Here is a 23,151-nt window from a genome sequence, read left to right as displayed (position 1 = left end):
ATAACACTTCACATCTTAATTGAAGTTCGTGATTGACAATTAAAATCGCAATTTTACGTAAACAAATATTGACTTTGTAAAAACAAATTGGGCACATCTAAATTGACATTCACTTCCATCTTCACAGCTGCCAGAATATTATTATCCGTCCGATTTTAACTCATTCAGTCCTCACGCACTGACAGAATTAAATCAAGATTGTGCTTGTGTGCCATGTATTAGTTAAAGATAACGTAATTTCAAGGCATATGCTAATTCTTCAAGCGATGTCGTAACTATGATTACAACTCTTGGGGAGGGGAGACAGTTGAACATATATTAACTATTTTCAGAAAACAGCCTGAACTGATATGAAAGCAGGAAAGTAAAAGCGCTTAACAAGTTCACATTTAACAAGTTAAAAGTAATTTTACAATGTTTGAATCTATGTAGGTATTTAACTGGCTGACATACTACTCATAGGTGGCTGTTGGTAATCAGCATTCATTTCCTCAATGGTTCATAGAAGCAGAAACAATTCGCCAATCGCCTGCTCTACTATTCAATAACATTATGGCTCATCTGATTATGGCCTTAAACTCCATTTTCCTGCTTATCCACAAACTTTTGACAATATTGCCGATTAAAAATCAGTCTAACTCGGACTTGACCTGCCTCCCTGCTTTGGAAAAGACTTCCAAAGACTACCAACTCACTGAGAGAAAAAAACAAATCTTCCTCAATCTTTATTTTAAATGAACATCCTCTTATTTCCAAACTGCGTTAAGTTGATTTAAATCAAGGCAGATTTTGCAAGCTTTTCGTAAAACAATAATTCCTTTGTGTGTACCCGGTTGAATTCTCAATAAAATCACAAGTGACATAAGATGATACTTTAATTTGGGGAGTTTCAGATATGCAGATACCAGAAATTTGTGTACCAGTTAGATCAGAGATTTGCATGTATTTTCGAGTAATCATTTTGAAAAAAAAATACACTGGAGCAGAGCTGAATAAAATCCAAATAAAAGGTGGTTCCATACATTGATTTTTTTATTCACACGTCATTAATCAGGACGAATTTTCACTTGATAGTTAGTGTAAACAATGAGGTCTGCAGATGCTGGAGATCATGCTGGAGTCATTCCTGATGAAGGGCTTATGCTCGAAACGTCGAATTCCCTATTCCTGAGTTGCTGCCTGGCCTGCTGTGCTTTGACCAGCAACACATTTTCAGCACTTGATAGTTAGTGACTGGTTAAGTTGTTTGTCTTTGTGAAAGTATACATAAATACATCTATTTTGGCAGAATCTTCAAGAGAGTAAAATGCAACATGTTGTTCAGGCTTGGTAAAGTTTGTTTACAATTGATAGTAATGATAATTAAGAACAAAAGTTTGTGTGTGTGTTAAACATCTCTTATGCTCCAACAGAATGAAACCCAAAGTCATGAGATATCTGGAGCACATTTGTGCTACTGAATACTGTCATTATATCACAGCATTAGCAGCTCATGATTTACAATTTCTTGGCAAGTTTAGGAATAATTTTTCATCTGTAATTTATTCTGCAGGAGAGCAACAGTACCCGGTCCCTCCGCCAGTGTATGGCTGCCACAACTCTACAGACAGTTGTGCTGGGAGTCAGGCTCTGCTGTTAAGATCTCCATATAACAGGTAATGTCTCTGCACTGCACAATGCTGAGTTCACATTGAAGACATTTGGTCATTTATTTATTAATGCTGCTCATTATTGGAGAAAGGTGGGGTTCAAGTTATTTATCCTTCCTCAGTCAAAATTCTCACAGTTTGCTAAGGGGCTCTATTGTCTGGCAAAAAGTAACCAGCTGATTACCATTGCTCACTTATTGGAAAAATAAGTTGACCAGCTCTTTCATTGAAAGATCTACAGCAGATCTTGTTTATCCAAATTGACTGTACTCATTGATATGTATATCCCAGTTGGGAAATTCCTCAAGTTTAAAATTCTCATCCTCTCCTTGAATCTCTCCATGAATCTGTTTCTTTAGACCACAGTTTTTATAACATACTACATCTCAATAATCTTCCAAATTCTGGCATTCTACTCATCCCATATGTTCTGGAATTTCCCACCTTGCCTCCACTCACACTTCTTCCCATCCAAATCTTTTTAACTCTCTACTTCTTTCTCCTCTTTTAAAACATTCATTCAAATTAAACTCATTGACCAGATGTCCAGGGTGGCACAATTACATTTTGAAATATTGATGTGTATCTGTGCCACGACTGAATGAGCAGTTGAACGGGCTCTCAGGTCTCTAATCTTGAGGAGTGATGTCAACATTCAGTACTTTCCCCGAGGAACCTTGCGTTCCCCTTATGTGGCTGGTACCAAAGTTTGTTTGATAACATTCCTGTAAGTGTCTTGGAATGTTGAAGGCTTTCTAAACACAAGTAATTATTGCCAGCTATCTGCTCTTGGCATTGCTTGATTGATGACAGTTCATTCTTGCACACCCACTTTCATTCTCACCTTGAGCTGGATGTGTTGCAGCCAGCCTATCTACTTCTCTCTGTTTTACTCTCCTTCCAATGTTGAAAGTTTCACACAATGTTTGGTAAAAACAAATAAAAGCTATTAATTACCCATTTCTGCTGGAGATACCCACCAAGGCTCCCTTAGCTCAATGTTTTCCCTATTAATTGTTGGACTGCAATTGGCTAGCCCATGGATCCCCCAGTCAAACATGAGTACATGATCTCCAAGTTGTGTGTTAGTATTTAATGGAATGAATAGGAACCTCATTGGTTCTTCTTGGACTCATCAGAAAGTCTGTTTGTTAGCTTTTGAAACATTGCTAGATGATTTCTATTGCTAACTCAGACTGGCATTTGAACTCCCACTCCTCTGAATTATGGATACAATTGTCATTTGGAACAATGTCAAAATAACCATTAACAGAAACTGACCAAATAACTTGCAGAAATGTAGCAGAATGTCACAGGATAAATGATGAAGAACTGATGAATTAAGAAAAATAGGCTACTTTTCTACCAGTTGTTGAATGTTGAATGATGCAGCATTTGTAAGTAATAGAGTTGAATATGACTCAATTTCTTTTTGTATAATCTATCATTTGTTGTCATTCAAGCCAAAAACTTCAAGCACAAAATTTAGCCTAGTACTGAGTTCTATGTTACTCATATGAACAAAGAACCTGCATTTCTGTACCACTTTTCAGAATATCATGATGCCCCACAGCTAATAACTAATACTGATTTGGAATTTAATGTAGAAAACATGCAGCCAATTTGCACAAAGCAAGCTCATGCAGATTGCAGCCTAATACTGACCAAACCATCTATTTTAGTGAGGTTGATTGAGGGATCAATTTTGGCTCAGCGTAATGGGGAAGAAATTCCTTACTGCTTTTCAAAATAAAGCCGTGGAATCTTTTATGCATAAGTACAGTCTTAATGTAATGTTTCATTTGAGCAAAGGCACCTTTGATAGTGCAGCATCAAATTCATGAACAGCACTGAAATACTATCTTAACTATCATTTTCAAGTTTCTAGAGAACCCATTCATTGGTGATGTTGCTACCCAATGCCATATTTAATTAGACCTAGGAAATTATTTTACTATTGAACTGTAATAATTAGCTGATTTGGACAGTGAGAAATGACAGTGGCCAAGGACAAGTACAAATTTTCTCAACCCATGATACTAATAGCATGCCTGGGTCAGAACTGCTGCATTCTTGAGCCACTTGCTAGCTACCTCTGATTTTACATTCCATTTTAATTAATTTGTACATTTTCTCCTGTTAGTTTAAGATTTTATGTTGAAAAAAGAGTACATCTGTATATGTTACCATATAAAACAACAAGTGGTTCAAGGTTGCACCAGAATTGCAGGGATCAGTTGACCCTTGCATAATACACACAAATTTCCTCTTCAGGATTGATAATGTCATCTGAATTTCTTGACCATATTTGTGATTTTCTTTGCAATCTGCTACTTGAATCGTTATTTTGAAAATGGAGAGATTGTAACTTCAAAGTTGTTGCTTACTCCCATGAAAACATTTGCTCAAATTTTGAAACTGAAATAATGGCAAGTTTAAAGACATACAGCTAGTAATGTAGAATTGTCCAGTATGAGGTGAGAAAGTTATACCCCATGAGTGACTAATAACTGAAAATGTTTACAGAGACCCATCACTATTTTTTTGAGAATGACAGCTCACCAAGGATTTTGCTGCATTAAGTGTCCAGTGAACTCATTGGAGATATTTAGGTTTGAAATCAAACAAATTAATTCCTTTATTACAAGTAAGATTTATATTTGTAAAATGCCAATCAGTCTATCAGGCCAGGACAAATTAAACTATATAATTTACTTTCTACAGGCAGTAAGGAGATTGATATTATAGAAACAATAAATGTAATTTTTTGTCTTACTTTTCCATATGTTTTCTCTCTCCTCATCAATCTTCCTTTCCCTTTATTTATTACTTTTCTGGACCTGCTTTGACTCTCATTCATTCCATTTCCTTTTTTTCACAATCCTTAAATCTCACCAGTTATAAAGATGGACTAATAGTTCCGTCCTCCACTAAGATCCCAGATGTTCTAATATTGGATTGCGTATTGAACAATTTACACCACAAGATGTTTTTATGTTGAATTGTGAGGGCAAAAAAATCTAACTGGTCATATATTGAGGATCTGGGCGTTATTCACAGCGAATACATGAATATGTAATGAACAGTGAATGCATTTAATGGGAGTACATTCAGCAAAACAAGATAAAATTAAGAAAGGTTAATCAGACACACATGCATCCAAAAATACTTTGAATACATACTACAGTTTACGTCAAGGGAAGGAGGTAATGATGTAATAGAGGAAGGAAAGGAGCTTATCAAGATGGGTGATGTATGGTACTTTATTGACCGCGAGAATCTGAAAGCCAGCATTCGTTCAGAGTGCACAGAATCTATAAATATGATTTGTGATGCAGTTTTGAGCATAACATTTCATCCAAGTGCTGGCTTGGATGACCTTCCGTGCAGGATACAGACAGTAATACCTGGGCAACAAGGGAAAAGCATTTTTGTTAATGCTCATTGTGGATTGTGGCCAAGGAAGAAATAACGCTGGAAATCACAATGGAAATTAAAATAAGAATTTATGTCACTGCCTTTTTATAAAAAAGAAAATAACAATGTATTGTTGGTCTTGTGGAAAAGTTCACGCTAAAGAAAAATAAGAGAATGCTTGCTTGTAACAGTAAATCCAGATTTTAAAAAAACTCACTGAGTTAATTATGCCTCCTCTACTTGTTTTTACTCAAAAGTTTGAAAGTTATTTCACACACCTCCTCCACCCACCATCCCCCACCTCCATTACATGGAGGAATTCTGCTGAATTTGGCTCTGGCTTTTTAATGAACTGTTACAGGATTAGGATCAGAGTTGAAAATATATTAATTGTTCTGTAACAATATCATTAGAGCTCAGGTTACTTTTGGGGATTAGACATTTACTCTAGTTAAACTTGAAGCTAGTTTTAAAAATTGCTTTATTCCTTTGTCTCTCTGTGCAATGTAATGGTCACAATCAGCGCCCTTACTCGATTTAATTGTTCAGAATAAATGAAATGCTTTTTGCCATGTGAAGGGTTACAATATTGTAATATTCAATTGTAACTTTTGAATGGAAAGCAGGTAAACATCTGAAGGAGCAAAAAATTATAGAGGAATGCGAAACATCAGAAGAATGGGTCTAATCGGTTAGCTCTATCAAAGAGTTGATAGAGGTATGTTGGGTTGAATAGCTTCCTTCTGTATTTGTATGTGTGAATGTATGATTGAATGATATAGTATTTATAAATCTTGCACCACATAATGTTCTTACCCTCTCCCACAACAAACGCAAACCATTCTAACTTTGTTGCAGCTATTTGACTGGGCACATCCAAGGTATGAGCAGTAAGTCCTGCTCAGGAAGATCCTGCCATTTTAAACTGTATCCGAATGAATACTGTTTCTGCATACTGGTTCTGAAATTTAAAAAAATAGATTCAAGAGATCACACTTGGACTTGGACTTTCATCTACAAATTAGGTCGGCTAGATTCTAGGACTAGACTCAATTGCAATGAAACTTTAACTGTGTTTCTCTCTCCACAGGTGCTGCCTGACCAGCTGAATATTTCCACTACTTTCTGTCTTAGTCCTCATAGCAGACAGGTTGTTGGGGGTGTCTTCAAGTCAAGGAGGCATGAACTTAGAGTCAGAGGTAGGCCATTTAAGGGGTAATATCAGGAAGCATTTCTTCATGCAAAGTGTGGTGAAAACTTCTGACTCCCACATGTAAAGTTAATGAGACCATGGGCCAATTGAACATTTTAAAACTAAAATTTGTAGATTATTAGATAGAGAAGGTTATTAAAGATTATGAAACCAAGGTGAATGGGTGGGGTTAAGATACAGAGTCGAGAGTGTGATGCTGGAAACGCACAGCAGGTCAGGCAGCATCTGAGGAGCAGGAGAGTCGACGTTTCAGGCAAATGCCCTTCATCAGGAATGGTGAAGGGCTTTTACCCGAAACATCAATTCTCCTGCTCCTCAGATGTTGCCTGACCTGATGAGCTTTTCCAACACCACACTCTTGACTCTAATCTCCAGCATCTGCAGTCTTCACTTTCGTCTGGTCAAGATACACATTTGTCTTGATGTAATTAAACGACACGACAAGTTTGAGAGGTTGAATAGCCTCTTCCTGTTCCGGACTGACGGTGAATGCTGTTTGAACAAAGCAATAAGCAAGCAGACACTCCTGTACAACTGTTCTAAATGTTTTTATGATATGACATGAAAAACAGGATTTGCAGCATCTTGGGTGAAAACCTCCTTTTGAGATAATTCTACCTATGCTATAGACATGCATGCTGTTAGCTACAGCCCTAGTAAGTTACTGTCATTGGAATAACCACAAGAATACAAGTCTATAATCAGGGCATGGATAAATGATAAATAAATGTACTAGGTTGATGAGAAAAGGCTAGAGAGAACAAAAAAGAGTCGAGATTGTGGGGAGACCTTTATAAATGAAGTGTCAAAAAGAGAGCGAAGAAAAAAATCTCCTGCAGCAAATGTATTGGGCTGGCACCTCCCAATAAGAAAAGGAATCAAAAGTCCTGAAGGAATTAATTACATGAGTATTACAGGAAGAATTTGTGGAATTGCAAAGCATGTGGCACAGACCAGCACGAGGAGGCAGCTGCTAATGGGGAAAAACTCCAGGAGAGTTTAATAATTTCCAAAACAGATATGAAGGCAGCATAAAAGAAATGTAGTCAGGATAATGGATAACGCTGTCGAAAGATACTGATATATATGCGAGGTGGGGTCTGTTTTAGTGCTAGATCATTAAAGGTGAACGGCAGCAGAGAGGTACACTGAATTCCAGCTGATCTCTTCTGTTCTTTAGTGAAGTGTGTCCTGCTGGAGTTAAAATTGAAAATTCTTTTTAGCTAATGATGGAATGGGTAGAGTCTTCGGCTATGAAAATAGAAGGTACTGGTTTCATTCATCACACCTCTGTCGCATTTCTCTTCTTTTGTCAAGCCACACAGAGCTTGATCATCCATCACCAGCCACCTTGGAGTTTTCAGTTCACGAGTTGAAAACTATCAGCACATTTTGCACTTACATTTCTCATGGGTTAGTTCATTTGTCCTGCCTCTTCCATATTTTTATGTCAGTCCCCATTTCCCTTCCCCCCATTCTAAACAGTGGATTCCTTGAACAGATTACTTTTTAAAAATTTTGTTAGGTATCGCTTGTAAATCCTGTGCAGTGATATAAATGTTAAAATGGGCCTGTCTATATTAAAATAGATGTGACTGAACCTTAGGCCATCCTCGAGGGCAAATTAAACTAGTCTCTGAAAAGACAAATGCACATTTATATAGTGCTTCACAGGATCACACAAGAACCTAAGAACTAAGAGCAGGAGGAGGCAATTGCCCCTTAAGTCTACTCCACCATTGGCTGAACTCAATTGTGTTCAGTTCCACTTTGCTGCTGCACTCTGTAAACTTTCAACCCATTACTAATTAAAAATCTGTCTATTGCTTCCTTAAATTTACTCAGCGTCCTGGGATTCATCGCAATCTGGGGTAGTAAATGCAATGGATTCCTGTCTTACTGAGAGAAGTAATTTCTCCTCATCTCAGTTTTAAATCTGCTACTCCTTGTCCTAAAACCATGACCTCTCATTCTAGATTACCCCACAAGAGGAAACATCCTCTCTATGTCAATCTCCTTTAGCATCTTCTCTACCTCAACTCTCATTCTTCTAAACTCTAGAAAGTAAAGGCCTAAACCGCTCAATCATTCTTCATAAGACAAACTCCATGTCTCTAGAATCAATCTAGTGAACCTCCTCTGAATTTCCTCCACTGCAATTACAACCTCTTTAAGTAAACAGACCAAAAGTGTACACATTACTCCAGGTGCAATCTCACTAATGTCTTGTGCAGTTGCAACAACATTTCCCTTCTTTTATTCATTATTCCTTCAGCAATAAATGCCACAAATCCATTTGTTTTCCTTATTATTTCCTGCACCTGCATACTAGTTGTCAGTGGTTTGTGTGCAAGGGCATCCAGATCCCTCTGCACTGAAGCACTCTGAAATTTCTCTCAATTTAGATAATAAGCTGCCTTTCTATTCTTCTGACACATTTATCCACATTAAACTCTATCTACCAAATTTAGGCCCATTCATTGAACCTATCCATATCTATTTCCAAACGTCTTATTTCTTCATTGCAACTTATTTTCCCAAATATTTTAGTATCATCTATAATTTTGGCTGTAGTACTTTCTATCCCCACATCCAAATTATTAATATATAATATAAATATTTGGGGCCTGAGGACAGAACCCTGTGACACTCCACTAGTTCCATCTTGCCAATCAGAAAAAGACTAATTTATCTCAACTTTCTGCTTTGCGTCAGTTAGCCAATCCTCTAACCAAGCTAATAAATTACCCCAACCCCATGTGATCTTACCTTATGCATTAACTTTTTTTCTATTCAACATCTTATTGAATGCCTTTTGTAAATCCATATACACATCTATAGGATCCCCCTTGTCCATTTTGATTGTTAAAATCACTGAACATCTCAAAGTCCTTTAGAGAAAATGAAATAATTTTCAAGTGTAGTGATTGTTTTGATAAATGCATCAGCCCATTTGCATGCAGCAAACCTTCATAAGCAACAATATGATTATTTTTGTGATTTTGATTGAGAGATACATTTTGACCAGGAGACTTATGATAACTTCCTTGCTCTTTAAAATGTTGCAGCACGGTCTTGAGAGAACAGACAGGGTCCAAGTTTAACAGCTTATCTGAAATAACAACACATTTTTTTCTCAGTGCTGCACTGAAGTGTCAGCCTTATACTTGTGCTCCAGAATCTAGCATTGGTTCTGAAGCCCCTTCCAATTTTAAAATCTGGGGATTTGTGCAAAATGTTTTCTTGTTTGCAGAGAAGAGATTAAATCAAGTGAATTTAGAGTCATCTTTATTTTGTGACATCAAAGTAGATCCAAGTAAATGAAATGGTTTCCTGGTTTAAATGCAGTTTTCCAAAATCCAGTTATCCCCAATCACATTCTAGATGAAGGATTAAGCTCTCAGTATTGTGACCGAACCTCAGACCAACAACTCCTGAACTTAATTGGCATCATTTTTCTATTTCTTGACACTATTCCCTCCCTGTGTATTTTCTCAGCAAACTTGACAGTTCAGCATTGAATTGTGTTGAATGATGAGATTTTGTGCCATGGGTCCATACCCACAAGGAATTAGATAAAGACCGGCAAAAAAAATTCATCTCACTTTAAGACTTTTTATAGCTGAGAGAAAGTGAAGAATGTTAACCCATAATCATGGGTTAGTTTTGAAACCAGAACTGAAAGAACAATTTGTAGTGTTTTTCATGTGATGTTATAAACGGCAATACAAACTGGCCGGTGTCCACATGTCTTTCCCATTTAAATTCAAGTCAACAGTTTAAATTACAACTTTCTATGCATTCCTATTAGTTGTTTCCTTTAGACATATAGTTCCATGTTCTTCTGTTCCACAAAAGAATCACAAATGTCTGGCTCATTTGTTTTGACAAAGACAATCTTACCTAAGTGGACATTACCCTCACGTCTAGTCAGAAGGTACCTGAGAGTTTCAAGCTTCACTGCTGCCATTTGAGGACACAAGCTGGATGACATTCTTAATATGGTATTGAGGAGCATATTGTCAGAAATGCTGTTGTTTAGATAAAGCATTAAACTGAACCCTTGCCTGCCCTCATTTATCTCTAACATTTATCCCTCCACTATCAGAACTGTATCACATGATCTGGTTAGTTGTCATGTTGCAGTTTGTAAGAGATAGTTATGTACAAGTTGCTGCTGCAATTCTTACATTACAACAGTGACTACATTTTAAACATATTCATTAGCAGAAGTTTGGAATATCTTGAAGTCATGAAAGAAGCAATATTAATGTTTTAAGCCATAAAAAAAATCACTGTTTCACTTGTTGCAAAGAGCTGCATTCAAACTTTTGCAATGGATTTTTGCTGCAAAACCTTATCTATTACTTTTTGACACATCAGTGGAGCTTGATGATTGTTGGTTTTGGAAAGCTGCTATACTCCCCACTGAAGCTCTTCCCCCAAAATATATCTTCTCTGCAAGCAGACAAAGGGGCAGACAGACAGCACACGCACGCACACACACAAACATACACACGCACTGACAGCATGACTGCATTAACTCCAGTTGCCTTTCAAAAACATGTCAGCCAAAAAAACTCTATTTTTCAAAACTACTGGGTTTATACTCTTGAGTTCTTAATGTAATGTTAGACACTGTTATGTCTGTTCTGTAAGAAAGAAGTACATCAACCTTGACAGAGTTCCAAGATATAAAATAAAGGAAGAGGTCATCTCCAGGGAACTGTGAGAAAATTGGACATGAGACAGCATTAATGTATTGCACCATAAGACTAAGTGTGCTCCAAGAATCTACAAACAGTCCCAAATAGCATTTTACTTACCCCTTTAAAGAATTTAATCTTTTGCGAGTTACATTTTGACAGAAAAGTCTGAACACAAGCTGAGCAATCTGTGGCAAATAGGATTCCACAGTTTCTCAGGCCAATAATGAGGAACCAGTGGAAAATCAGTTCTAGACATATCCTCATTATTAAAAAGTGAAGCCAAGGTATTTAGCTGCTTTCTTAAACTGATGTTTAAAATATACAATTGCCACTACCACCACAACTTGTTGCCGGGCATTTTATCTGACAGAGTGATGATATGTTTATTAAAAATGTCTTTGGCATGTTAATCAGAGAATAACCACTAAAGGCAATCTCCCAATCTTGAGGGAACGTGTTTTAAAAGCAGTATGACTGTAATTGCATTTTATGAGCAATGTATCCTATCGTACTTGGCAGACCCACAGGAAAAATGCAGTTCCCTTTCTGCTGAGTGTAGGAGCTTGTCCACCAGATGTCAACAAGTTTTGTACTGTAATCCATCTGGAGCAGATCATCCTGTGTTGATGAGTAGACATTGGACTTGTGTTGGTGGACTTGTAGTCTCGCCATGAGGATTAGTCATTGCAGCACAAGTATGCTAACCAACAAAAGCTCTTTGAGTTCAGGAAGAAAGCTCAAATTAGTTCTGCTCATCTATCCTATTACTAAGATATCAAAGCATTATCTATTTCTGAATTTTGCAAGATGGCCACTCCAGCTACTTGAGAATTAAATCTAAGCTGACACTCCTAATGTAATACTGAGGGAACTCTGCAATATCAAATTTGCCATCTTTCGGATTGGACAGTAAACTAAGACCCTCATTGCTCTCCCAGGATTTAAAATATCCCCCTGCAATATTTTAAAGTGGAGCAAGGAGTCTGCCCTGGTTTTCTAATATAGGCCCCTTATCCAACATCTAAAATGGGGTAAGATCAAACCACTCTTGTGAGAACCTGTGTGCAAATTGGCTGCTGTGTTTTCTACACACAACAGTGGCTGCACTTAAAAACTATTTTGTTGGTTTTGAAATATTTTGAATGTTCTGAGCCAAGAAGGGCAGTACTTGATTGTAAGTTCTCTTCTTCGCTATTCATAATCAGACAAATACTTGATATTTTTTCACTTGGAATTTAATGTAGCAGTCTGATAATCTGATGAATATTTTTAAAATTTGAGAGGGATAAGTTTCCTCTGGGGACGCTCTGATAAATGTGTTAATATGAAATTTGTTTGCTCCCAATGTTAATATATTCATCTATTTGTGCTTTGTGTGCTAGTTATTCGTAAAAAATGCGTTATTATTGCTGTGATGAATGTCCCAAAAGTACTTCTTATATAATGGTTACATTATATAGGTTCACGCAATCTGTTTGGTAATGTTTTTACACACCTCTGAAGTAAGTGGGACTTGAGGCAAGGGCACTATCACTGTGGCACAGAGGTATGAGCATGTAATCAACATTTAGGTTCATAGTGTTAAATGAGTGATATGGCAGCCATTTCTCATATACACGGACAAGCATTTTAAAAACAAAGTGTTTCCTAGAGCTCCTTTCAATCTTTGAATTCAAGCAATTACGCTTTTGTTATCATGGTTCACTTTCAGAAGCTGTGTGCCTTTACTACACCCTTCTGAGCTTCTGCTTGCAGCAATTTCCAGGCCAAAATAATGTTGGGCTGAAGGATGCAGGAAAATATCCAACTAACTGAGCAGGCTTCAGCAAATTCCAGCTCATTAATTTTTATCTGAAGAACAGTTTGGCTGGTTTTATTTTGTTACAGACAGGGAGAGATGATAGGCATGGCTCCACTTTTTCACCTACCCGCTGATAGCATGTTTTTAAAAAAAGGATATTTCAATTTTTGAATGTTTTAATTGTCAGTGACTGGCTTTTGTAAGTTTTAAAGGAAAGATTAATGCTTATTGCTCAATATATGCCCACACACAGATAGACATATACTGTGGAAAAGATTAGAATTATGAAAGTGTCATGTGTTTATGATTTTTTTCAAGTGTTCTTTGTGGTACTTGCTTTCTCCTGGTGTTGAGGACTTGAGACACTGCAGGCCTTGAATTCTCTTTGCTCATGGGCAGAAGTGTTGGCACCTTAGAAAGATGGATTTGCTGTTATTTTGTGGTTATGGTAGCAGATTTCTCAACTTATGCTTTACTTAAGGTGCAATAGTAAAGCTCTGGTACAATTCCTTAAATAGGGAGTTCAAGACCAACTTGAGGCTCTGCCTACATGTGGCCTAAGTATATGTTCTTAGGGTGTTTTCCCTTTGTTGGCTCAGACGTTTCTGTCTCTCTGACTGGTATATGACTTATTAAAGTCTTAGAGTCCTTAGCTGAAACCTTGTCTCTATCATGTAACCAAAATATATTTTTTCATTATCTTCAAATAGTTTTTGATGGTTAGGTCATTGGCAGACGTTGGTGTCTGAAAATCACTCATACACATACCATGTTGATAAATCAGAGCTGTTAAAACCAATTATTTCAAGTTTGCAACTACTGAAGCTGTAACTGATTGGACCCAGTTTTCTTAATCAATTGAAGAAATATTGCATTATCACAAGAAGGGTTATTTGAATTTCAATGACTTCACCAGACTTGACCAGACATGAAAATTTGTTCATTGCTTTTAGACTTTTTATTAGCAAGAACAAAGGTTATCTGACTTCTAAACTCCATTTTACATTACAGGAAATACTTGATTTCAGATCTAAGCCTCTCCCTCATGTGTCTTTTGTCTGAAGGCAGGTCTGAGCCACAGCATGATTTCCTCCATAGGTGGGGAGGAGGCAGATCCTGAATCTACAAGAGTGATCCGATTTTCAAAAGTCAAATACAGAACACATTGAAAAGAAGATAGAGTTCCACAATGATTGATATGTTGAGCACTCACTTTCAGGAATCTGAAGTAGGGGGAGCATTTTAAGGTGGAGATCTTGTGATGACATTTTCCAGCATATATCCAGCCAGTGTTGGCAGCATTATTATGAAGATAATTGAAAAGTCATCATCAGTAACGCAACTATCAGTGGCAAAAATGTCATGACAACTTCTGTGGTAACATCAAGTGAGTAGTGGGTGTGGGCTGGGATGTGACAGAGATGGAAAAATGTTCAATGCATGCAGCATGATGTAATAGGTCGTTACAGGAAGAATGATGGAATTTCAGATTGTTTTCTCCATCCCGGCTGAGTTTATATTTGACAAAAAGGGAAAAGATGGATTCTCAACTATTTTTAGGAAAGTTTTAGGCCAACGTGACAGTTAAATAAAAATAACTCCTGTCCAGCAAAGCAGAGTCATCTTGTCACTCTATGATGCCACCTGAACCAGAACAAGAATTGAACGCCATGCTGTTGCCACTAATCTGATCCACACCAGCTATCTGGCCAACTAAGCTAACTCATTCTTAAACTCAAGCCCTACCATGGACTTACTCCATCCTCGCTTCATACCTTCTTCACTCAGTGAGGGGAGATCCTGTGGAAGTCTCTACCATGTAAAGCAATGGAAATCAAATCACTCTAGGACTAGTTTAGTTTGGGAAACTTGGTTAGCATGGACCTATTGGACTGAAGGGTCTGTTTCTGAGCAGAATGACTCAATGACTTTAGGTACATTTCTAGACACACAATGTGTCATGGAGTATGGGGATACAATGGATTTACCAAGTTGCGATAGAAGATCAGCCTTGATCATGTTGAATGGCCTAGTTTTGTTTTTTTATGTTTCTATGAGTGGAATTTTCCTAGCCCCTGAAAGATGTGGACAATGGGAGTCAGTTTGGAAAGGTGGCAAAGTCAGAAAATTTAGATTTTCGACATTGAGAAAAACTAATGTGGCTTTGTACCCAAGGTTTGAATGTGAGATGAGGGTTTTAAAAGCGGGTAGCAAGAGGCTTATTTTCATGCATTAACATTTCATTATTACCTATTCTTACCTAATTTCTATGCAGTTTGCTGTTCTCCCATACAGCGGAGAGAAACTAGATGGCAACAATTCCTGACATGAAAGTCAATACAAGTACCTTGCTGCTGCAGCTCTTCTGGGCCCCCATGCAGACCAAGTTTCCCCAACATTTTAGGGCAAGCTCCGTGGATATCAGCCACCTACATGGCTCTTGCCTCAGAACTTGGCACTGTACTTGCACCTGCTTCACGACATTATTATGGTACATCTCTGACTAGCTTAGAATACCACTGCAGACTTCAGCACTTTGGAGCACACTGTCACCTTTCATTGCAATGCTGCTCCTGCCACATTGTGCACAGCCACCCATCTCATGTGTCACAGCAAGGTGTATATGAAGTCTCTTCACTTACTTTCTGCATCTCTACCTTGTCTTGCTGTGCCTTCCCTTTGTGCAGTTAGAACGTACAGACTCACAGGACTTTGGCCTTGCCATGATGCTTCACTCTGACACAAGCCACGCAGCTTGTCATCGTTGTCAGCAGTGATCAATCAAGGAGAAGAATTGAGGAGAACAGTTCTGATGAAGAGTCATACAGGACTCGAAATGTTAACTCTATTTGTCTGTCCACAGATGTTGCCAGACCTGCTGAGATTCTTCAGCACTCTCTGTGTTTGTTTCAGTTTAACAGAATCTCCATAATTTGCTTTTATGCGAGGTGGACATGTTGCTGTGTGGTACTGTGCTACATCAATCTCACATCTACTATACATGGCAACAGCTTATGCAACACTGCATGTGCTTTGACTAAATTGCTATGTCTGAAAGTCTAAGTCTGATCAACGCAAGGGGAGCTGATGTCAATCATTTGATTAGGACGGCACGGTTAGCACTGCTGCCTCACAGCGCCAGACATCCGGGTTCAATTCCCGCTTCAGGCGACTGACTGTGTGGAGTTTGCACATTCTCCCCGTGTCTGCGTGGTTTTCCTCTGGGTGCTCCGGTTTCCTCCCACAGTCCAAAGATGTGTGGGCCGGTGAATTGGCCATGCTAAAATTGCCTGTAGTGTTAGGTAAGGGGTAAATGTAGGGGTATGGGTGGGTTGTGCTTCAGCGGGTCGGTGTGGACTTGTTGGGCCGAAGGGCTTGTTTCCACACTGTAAGTAATCTAATCTAATCTAATCGCACCATAGTCAGTATTGGGCAGTGTCCGACCTCAGTCCAGGGTTTGGACACAGTAAGTTGGCCATTAGGGGAGGTTGATGTCAAGGGTTCAATATCATTACAATCTGCAGGGTGGACCATGGTCAGTTTTGCAAATCCATTTAGGGGATTTGTGGTAGGTCAGTTGTGGATCAAAGAGATCAGACTGGGGTCCGGTCACTCATTAGTTGGGGCTGCTCGTTTAAGTCAGTAAAGTAGCTGTGTCACAGTAAGGCCTAAGGGGCCTGTCACTAAAGTCAATGGGAAATATCAGGGATCATCACTGCGGTAGACAAGTTGGGTAAGTCAACTGAGGATGTTGGAGGTAGTATACTGGGATGCAGAGAGAGCAATTATTGTGACAAGGGCCAATTCAACATATAAGTGCATTGGAGAGCATGGTTTACTGTGGAAGGAAGGGGCTCATTGTTGGTCACCACCTTGGCTTCATCTGGTGTGGGGGAGTAGGGGTTGCGGGGAGAGGGAGCAGTGCATAACTACAGTTGGCATGGTTAAGCTGTAGACCTGGGCCCCAGGAGACAATGATAAGAGATGAGGATTGAAATGAAACAGTAGAGTAGGAATTTGTGGAAGCTTAAAGCTGATTGGGTTAACAAGGAATGCAAGGAAGAATAAACATGAAGATTTGGGAGTCACCTAAATTAACACACTGCCTGTCACTCATTCCGTATCGCACAACCTGTTTGCTTCAAATTGATCAGAGTCAGAAATGCACAATGGAAATGAATGATAGCTGCAATCTCACTCCAGGTGGGTGGAGTAAGTGACTTTTTTTTTATCTGAACATGCAGGCTCTACCTGTGAGCAGTATGAGGCCCTTCAAAGGACAATTGCATTAATTAGACATTAAAACAGCGCAGCTTACAGATATCTCGAATCATAGAAACCCTCTTGTGAAATGCATGCAGTCGCCAACCATGTGGGCTCCAAAATCTGGTAACAAACAATCTTCGAGTAAAAAGTGAGGTCTGCAGATGCTGGAGATCAGAGCTGAAAATGTGTTGCTGGTTAAAGCACAGCAGGTCAAGCAGCATCCAAGGAACAGGAAATTCGATGTTTCGGGCCAGAGCAAGGGCTCTGGCCCAAAACGTCGAATTTCCTGTTCCTTGGATGCTGCCTGACCTGCTGTGCTTTAACCAGCAACACATTTTCAGCTACAAACAATCTTCACCAGGTATCATTGGTCATTACGTACTGACCATAGTCATCTCTGTGAAGCAAAAGTCATCACAGGTGATCTATAAACTTTTACCTGTTTTGTGAACATAACTGGCTTTCCTGAGGTGCAGGGCACTGAAGAATGTACACATGTTGTTTCAAGAGCACCACATCATAATGCAGCTGACTTAATCAATAGAAAAGACTTCCATTCCATCAATATGCAAAATATTTGTGAGCATCTGAGAAGTCTTTGCCAGGCACCTTGGAAGGTGCCAAGAAGCCTATATCTTGAAGAGTCCTCATGTTCCTGCTTGAGGCTGTGTAATTACAATATAAGCCCTTTCTGATGAAGGGCTTATGCCCGAAACGTCGAATTTCCTGTTCCTTGGATGCTGCCTGACCTGCTGTGCTTTTCCAGCAACACATTTTCAGTGCTAAATACGATATAGCCCATTCATCCACGAGGACCATTGTGGAGCAGCCGCCTGAAGACCAGTTGTGATGCTTGCATTGGTCTTAAAGTGGGCCTTGAAGTACAGGTCAGGTAACGTGTGCTGCACAATGCTCGCATGCTGTGCTTTGCACGACTGGAACAGACATAGACAGATTGTGATGGCTGTTGAAGTGCTGGGACTACAGTAGCAGTCTTCCGAGCAGGAGGCTGAGGACATGAAACCGGAAGAACATCACAGCATGATAGAGTGGCACAGCATTATGCGCAACAGATCAGACAGAATGTAACTGACAGCCACTTCCAAAAGATTTTAGCTGGGTGCAATGAACATTCATTGGATGTAAATTCTTTGCTGCTTATGGGGAAGCATGGTATTTTAGTAGTGTCACTGGAGTAGTAACCCAGATCACTAGACTGATGTTTTGTAGGTTTAAATTCCACTATGGCAGATGATGACATTGAACTCATTAAAAATCTGGAAATAAAAACTGGTCTAATGATGACCGTGTAACCATTACCAATTGTTGTAAAATCTGTCTGGTTCACTAATGTCCTTTGCTGTCCTAACCCAGTCTGGTCTACATGTGATTCTGAATCTGAATGTGATTGATTCTCAAGGGTCATCTGAAATAGCTCAGCAAGCCACTCAATGAGGAATGGACAATAAATGCTGGCCTTACCAGAGACACTGATGTTCTATGATGAATTTTTAAAAAAGGCAAGCAGGCCCCCTTTTCTTCCAGAAACAAATCATTTCTTTCTTTGTTTTTCTGTTGTTCACTTAAAAATAATGTTTTCGAATGTTCTAAGGCTTTCTAACATGTGATGCTCCAACACTGAATGATGACAAGACATTATACAATACTGGGCATTAGGACAAGAGTAACACTCCCTTAGGGTTCAAATATGATTTGGCGCTAATGTTGGTAGCCTCTGTAGTTTCATTTTTGTGGCTGCAGCTGCAATGAAAGTCAATCAGATGGGTGATGATACAAGATGCTAATGCATGTGTAATTGTGAGATTCTATTTTCAATGAAGTTCAACAACACCACGTATGTACCCTCAGAAACTGTTTCTTTTAATTTCCTCCCCACTATATGTACAGTGACATTATTTTTGTGGTCAGCAGCAATTGTCCTGATGCATTTCTTGGCTTTAAAAGTTAGACAGTGAAAATCCCAGCAAGTTCTGACATTGAGGAGTACTTTTGCTACTGGTGAGTGCTCAATAACGCAAGAGAAATGCCATAGATACAAATTGCATATGTAATGAGATAAATAGCACAGAATTGAATGAAATTACTCACTTTGTTTGTGGAGAGTTAAAAATCACACAACACCAGGCTATAGTCCAACAGGTTTAATTGGAAGCACACTAGCTTTCGGAGCAATGCTTCTTCATCAGGTGATTGTGGAGGGCTCAATCGTAACACAGAATTTACGAAACACAAAATTCTGTGTTACGATCGAGCCCTCCACAATCACCTGATGAAGGAGCGTCGCTCCGAAAGCTAGTGTGCTTCCAATTAAACTTGTTGGACTATAGCCTGGTGTTGTGTGATTTTTAACTCCAATTAAACCTGTTGGACTATAACCTGGTGTTGTGTGATTTTTAACTTTGTACACCCCAGTCCAACACCGGCATCTCCAAATCATGTTTGTGGAGAGAAATAATGAATGAAATTCCCTAAAACTGACCCATAGCCCATTTTTGATAAAATTCAACTTGATGTTTCTAGCTTCACAATCTCTTCCTTCCTGATAACTCAGTACTCCTCCAGTTGATTCAGCCTATGCATTCCATTTTTCAAATTATTATTTCATTGATGGCTGTGTCTTTAGCTACCTTGGGCTTAAGCTCTAGAATTTCTTCCCTAAACCTCTCCACTCTCTCATTATTTTTTAGTTACTCATTGAAACCTACTCCTCTAAGCAAGATTGTGGTCTACTATCTTAATATCTCCGCATGTGGACCAGTGTCAATTTTCATTGAATCACAGAATCATAGAAATGCTACAGTGCCAAAGAAGGCCCATCATTTCTGCACCTACTCTCTGGCCATTTCAAATTGACATCAAATTTCCTTGTAATCCTACACATTTTCTGTTTAATTGATCATCTAAAGCCCTGTTAAATGCTTCAATTGAACCTTCCTCCATCAGACTTCCAGGCAGTGCATTCCAGACTCTTAACTATTCACCGTGTGAAAAAGAATTCTTACCTTGCAATTGCTTCCTTTGCAAAACACTTTAAAACTGTACCCCTACTTCTGGATCCGTTTATGAGCTTCTCCAGTTTTAGTCTATCTTCTCTCACTAGACCTCTCATGATTTTGAAATCTTCTATCATATCAGATAATGTCTTAAAATCCTTAAAGATAATTTACTCCCTCAAAGAAACTAAATAAATGTAAGGAGCTGTTGGTTGACTTACTTCGTCTTTATAAAGTTTTTCTATTTGAATACTAGATATTTGCTAAAATATGAAACAAACAGATCGAATGCAGGAGAAACCATTTCTGAAGAACAATCATTAGATTAGATTACTTAAGGTGTGGACTTTCCACACCTTAAGTAATCTAATCTAATGATTGTTCTTCAGAAATGGTTTCTCCTGCATTCGATCTGTTTGTTTCATATTTTAGCAAATATCTAGTATTCAAATAGAAAAACTTTATAAAGACGAAGTAAGTCAATCAACAGCTCCTTACATTTATTTAGTTTCTTTGAGGGAGTAAATTATCTTTAAGGATTTTAAGACATTATCTGATATGATAGAAGATTTCACATAGGACTTTCCACACCTGCTGAAGTGCAACCCACCCATACCCCTAACCTAACACTATGGGCAATTTAGCAAGGCCAATTCACCTGACCTACACATCTTTGGACTGTGGGAGGAAACTGGAGCACCTGGAGGAAACCCACGCAGACATGAGGAGAACATGCAAACTCCACACAGTCAGTAGCCTGAGGCTGGGAATTGAACCTGGGTCTCTGGCGCTGTGAGGCAGCAGTGCTAACCACTGTGCCACCGTGCCGTCCACCACCATACCCGACTTGAAATATTAACTCTGTTTCTTTCTCTACAGTTGCTGCCAGGCATGCTGAGGTTCTTCAGCATTCTCTGCATCTATTTGCTGTTTTTTTCTCCATTTGGCAACTGAATGTTGTCAGGAGATGGGACAAGGTGACCAGTTTTAAACATGATGCGTTGTGACTGAAGTAAACTGCACCACGTCAAACACTAGTTTTACATCGCAAAACTGAATTGTAATATATGTGCTCCATAAATTAATACAGTATGGGAAAGCTATGGATTGAAATAATGGAGATCATTCGCCATTATCATGGGTTGCTGCAGGAATGTGTAATCAAAAAATTTGCTCTGTCAACTTCAAATTTCAGCAGGTAATGTAACAAATGAAGGCAAAGATGTCAACAACAAAAAAATGGGGAAACATATACCTGAACAAATCAGACATATGTCTCAGTCAGGAAATGAAATACTTTTTTGAAGTATAGTCACTATTGTGATGTAGAAAGTGTAACAATCAGTTTATACAGAGAACAGAAATAGGGATATGAACAGATAATTTGGGTTAAGGTTACGTTTTGATCTTTATGCACTGTTCCTCTTCAAACAGTGATCTTTCACATCTATTTTCAGGCAATGAGGTGAACACCTCTACCAAAAGAGGTGTTGCACTGGAGAATCCGCCAAAATAATGTCTTGAAATGTCTGGATAAAACTTGAACCAATTTTTGATTCCAAGGCAGGAACATTACTCTCTGAATCACTGACAAACCCAAACAAAATTTTACAATAGGGAATTAACAAAAGCAATGGTCACTGTTTTGTTGCAAAGCCAAGCTTCAGCAAATGTAGTGGGCTGTGTAGGAACCATAAAAACGAAGCACTGCAATGGATCCAAGTAGGACAATACTATCAAAGGCAAGTAAGGAAGAGGAGATAAATGTGGTTTTGGAATGTGTTATATTCTATGGACATGCTTTTTAAAAATGGTTTACCCCTGATTTCAAAATAAGTGTCCCAGAAAAGTGTCCCAGTGGCTAGAGATTAAGACACTTAAACTGTTCTCTTTGATTAGAGATGAATGATTTGATGGAGCTGTTCGCAATCTTGAAAATCAATCTTGATAGAGTAAATAAGCAGAATATGTTTTTAATAGCTCAAGTAATCTGAGGACAGAGATTTAAGGTAATACAAAGCAAAAATTCTCAATGGGTCTGGCAGCATACATGAACTCTTTTTCTCTCTCCACAGATCCAGTCAGATCTGCTAAGTGCTGCTAGAACTTTCTGTTCTTATTTAAGATTTCTAGTATCCACATTACTGTGCTATTGTTTTTTGACAGGTCTAAGGTTATTAGGAAAATAATAAGAAAAACAATTTTGATGCAGCAAGTAATGATCTGGAATGCCTTCCATAAAAGGACAATGGAAACAGAATCAAAAATAATTTTCAAATTTTAAAGCACAGAAGGAGACGATTTGGTCCATTTTACCTGTGTCAGCCATACATGAATCACGTTCCACTAATATGTATGCGGAGATGTTTTATCTCACATGATTTTAAGAATTTTTCAGTTGGTAAGGAAATAGACTAAGACTTCTACCATTAATGGAGACTTCAGGAAGCACAGCCAACAAGCTCGACCAATGATCTGGGTCTGCGAGTAGATTAGCCATAGTTGATTGGCGGAGCAAACTCGCTGGGCTGAATGGCCTGTGCTCCTTTATCTTATGGTCTATGGTCTTATCATTGACCTTCGCTTTGTGTTCAGTGATAGTAGTTTGACACTTGTAGCTCAATGAACATGTGCTGTAGACCACTTGATTCTTTTGGTCAAGAAAGTAGATGGGAGATTATAAACACTCAAATAGTCTTGAGGAATATGAATTAACAGTTGGACCATCTGAAATCTTGCCCTGAAAAGAGCAGTTGTTATCTCAGAGGAATCCTTTAGAAGAACATTTTAAATGGTATACACCGCACATGATTTAAAGGAATAGCTGGAACAACTGAGAGATTGTTATATATTGTGGGGGAAGGAATCTTACTGTTGACTGGTCAGGCCATTGTGCTTGTAATAGGTCAGTTTATGGCAATATTTTTGTGGCTGTTTGGTCAATTTATATATTTATATTCTTGCAGCTATAATTGGTCAGTATATATGTAATCATTCTTGCTGATGATTGGTCAGTAATGTGGTGCAGTGGTAGTACCCTGTGTCTGAGGCAGTAGACCTGGGTTACATCTCACCTGCCTCA

The 23,151-nt window shown here is 38.6% G+C and overlaps 1 protein-coding gene across 4 annotated transcripts in view; it reads left to right on the top strand.

Moving 5' to 3' along the window:
* Positions 1–23,151, top strand: part of LOC132824245 (Wilms tumor protein homolog) — a 92,909-nt gene that overhangs the window by 18,439 nt on the left and 51,319 nt on the right. For 2 of the 4 annotated variants that reach the window (XM_060838568.1, XM_060838566.1), the window contains exon 3: positions 1,553–1,655. In XM_060838568.1, the coding sequence (XP_060694551.1) occupies positions 1,553–1,655 (103 nt within the window). Of the gene's footprint in view, positions 1–1,552; positions 1,656–2,292; positions 2,297–15,418; positions 15,458–15,895; positions 15,940–23,151 lie in introns of all 4 variants that reach the window. The other 2 variants (XM_060838567.1, XM_060838565.1) reach the window with 2 other exon arrangements.

This window comes from Hemiscyllium ocellatum, chromosome 18 (genome assembly GCF_020745735.1).
Source record: "Hemiscyllium ocellatum isolate sHemOce1 chromosome 18, sHemOce1.pat.X.cur, whole genome shotgun sequence".
In the NCBI taxonomy this organism is placed as follows: domain Eukaryota; kingdom Metazoa; phylum Chordata; class Chondrichthyes; order Orectolobiformes; family Hemiscylliidae; genus Hemiscyllium; species Hemiscyllium ocellatum.
The sequence above is the reverse complement of the archived record's forward strand: the minus strand, read 5'-3'. Positions and strand labels throughout refer to the sequence as shown.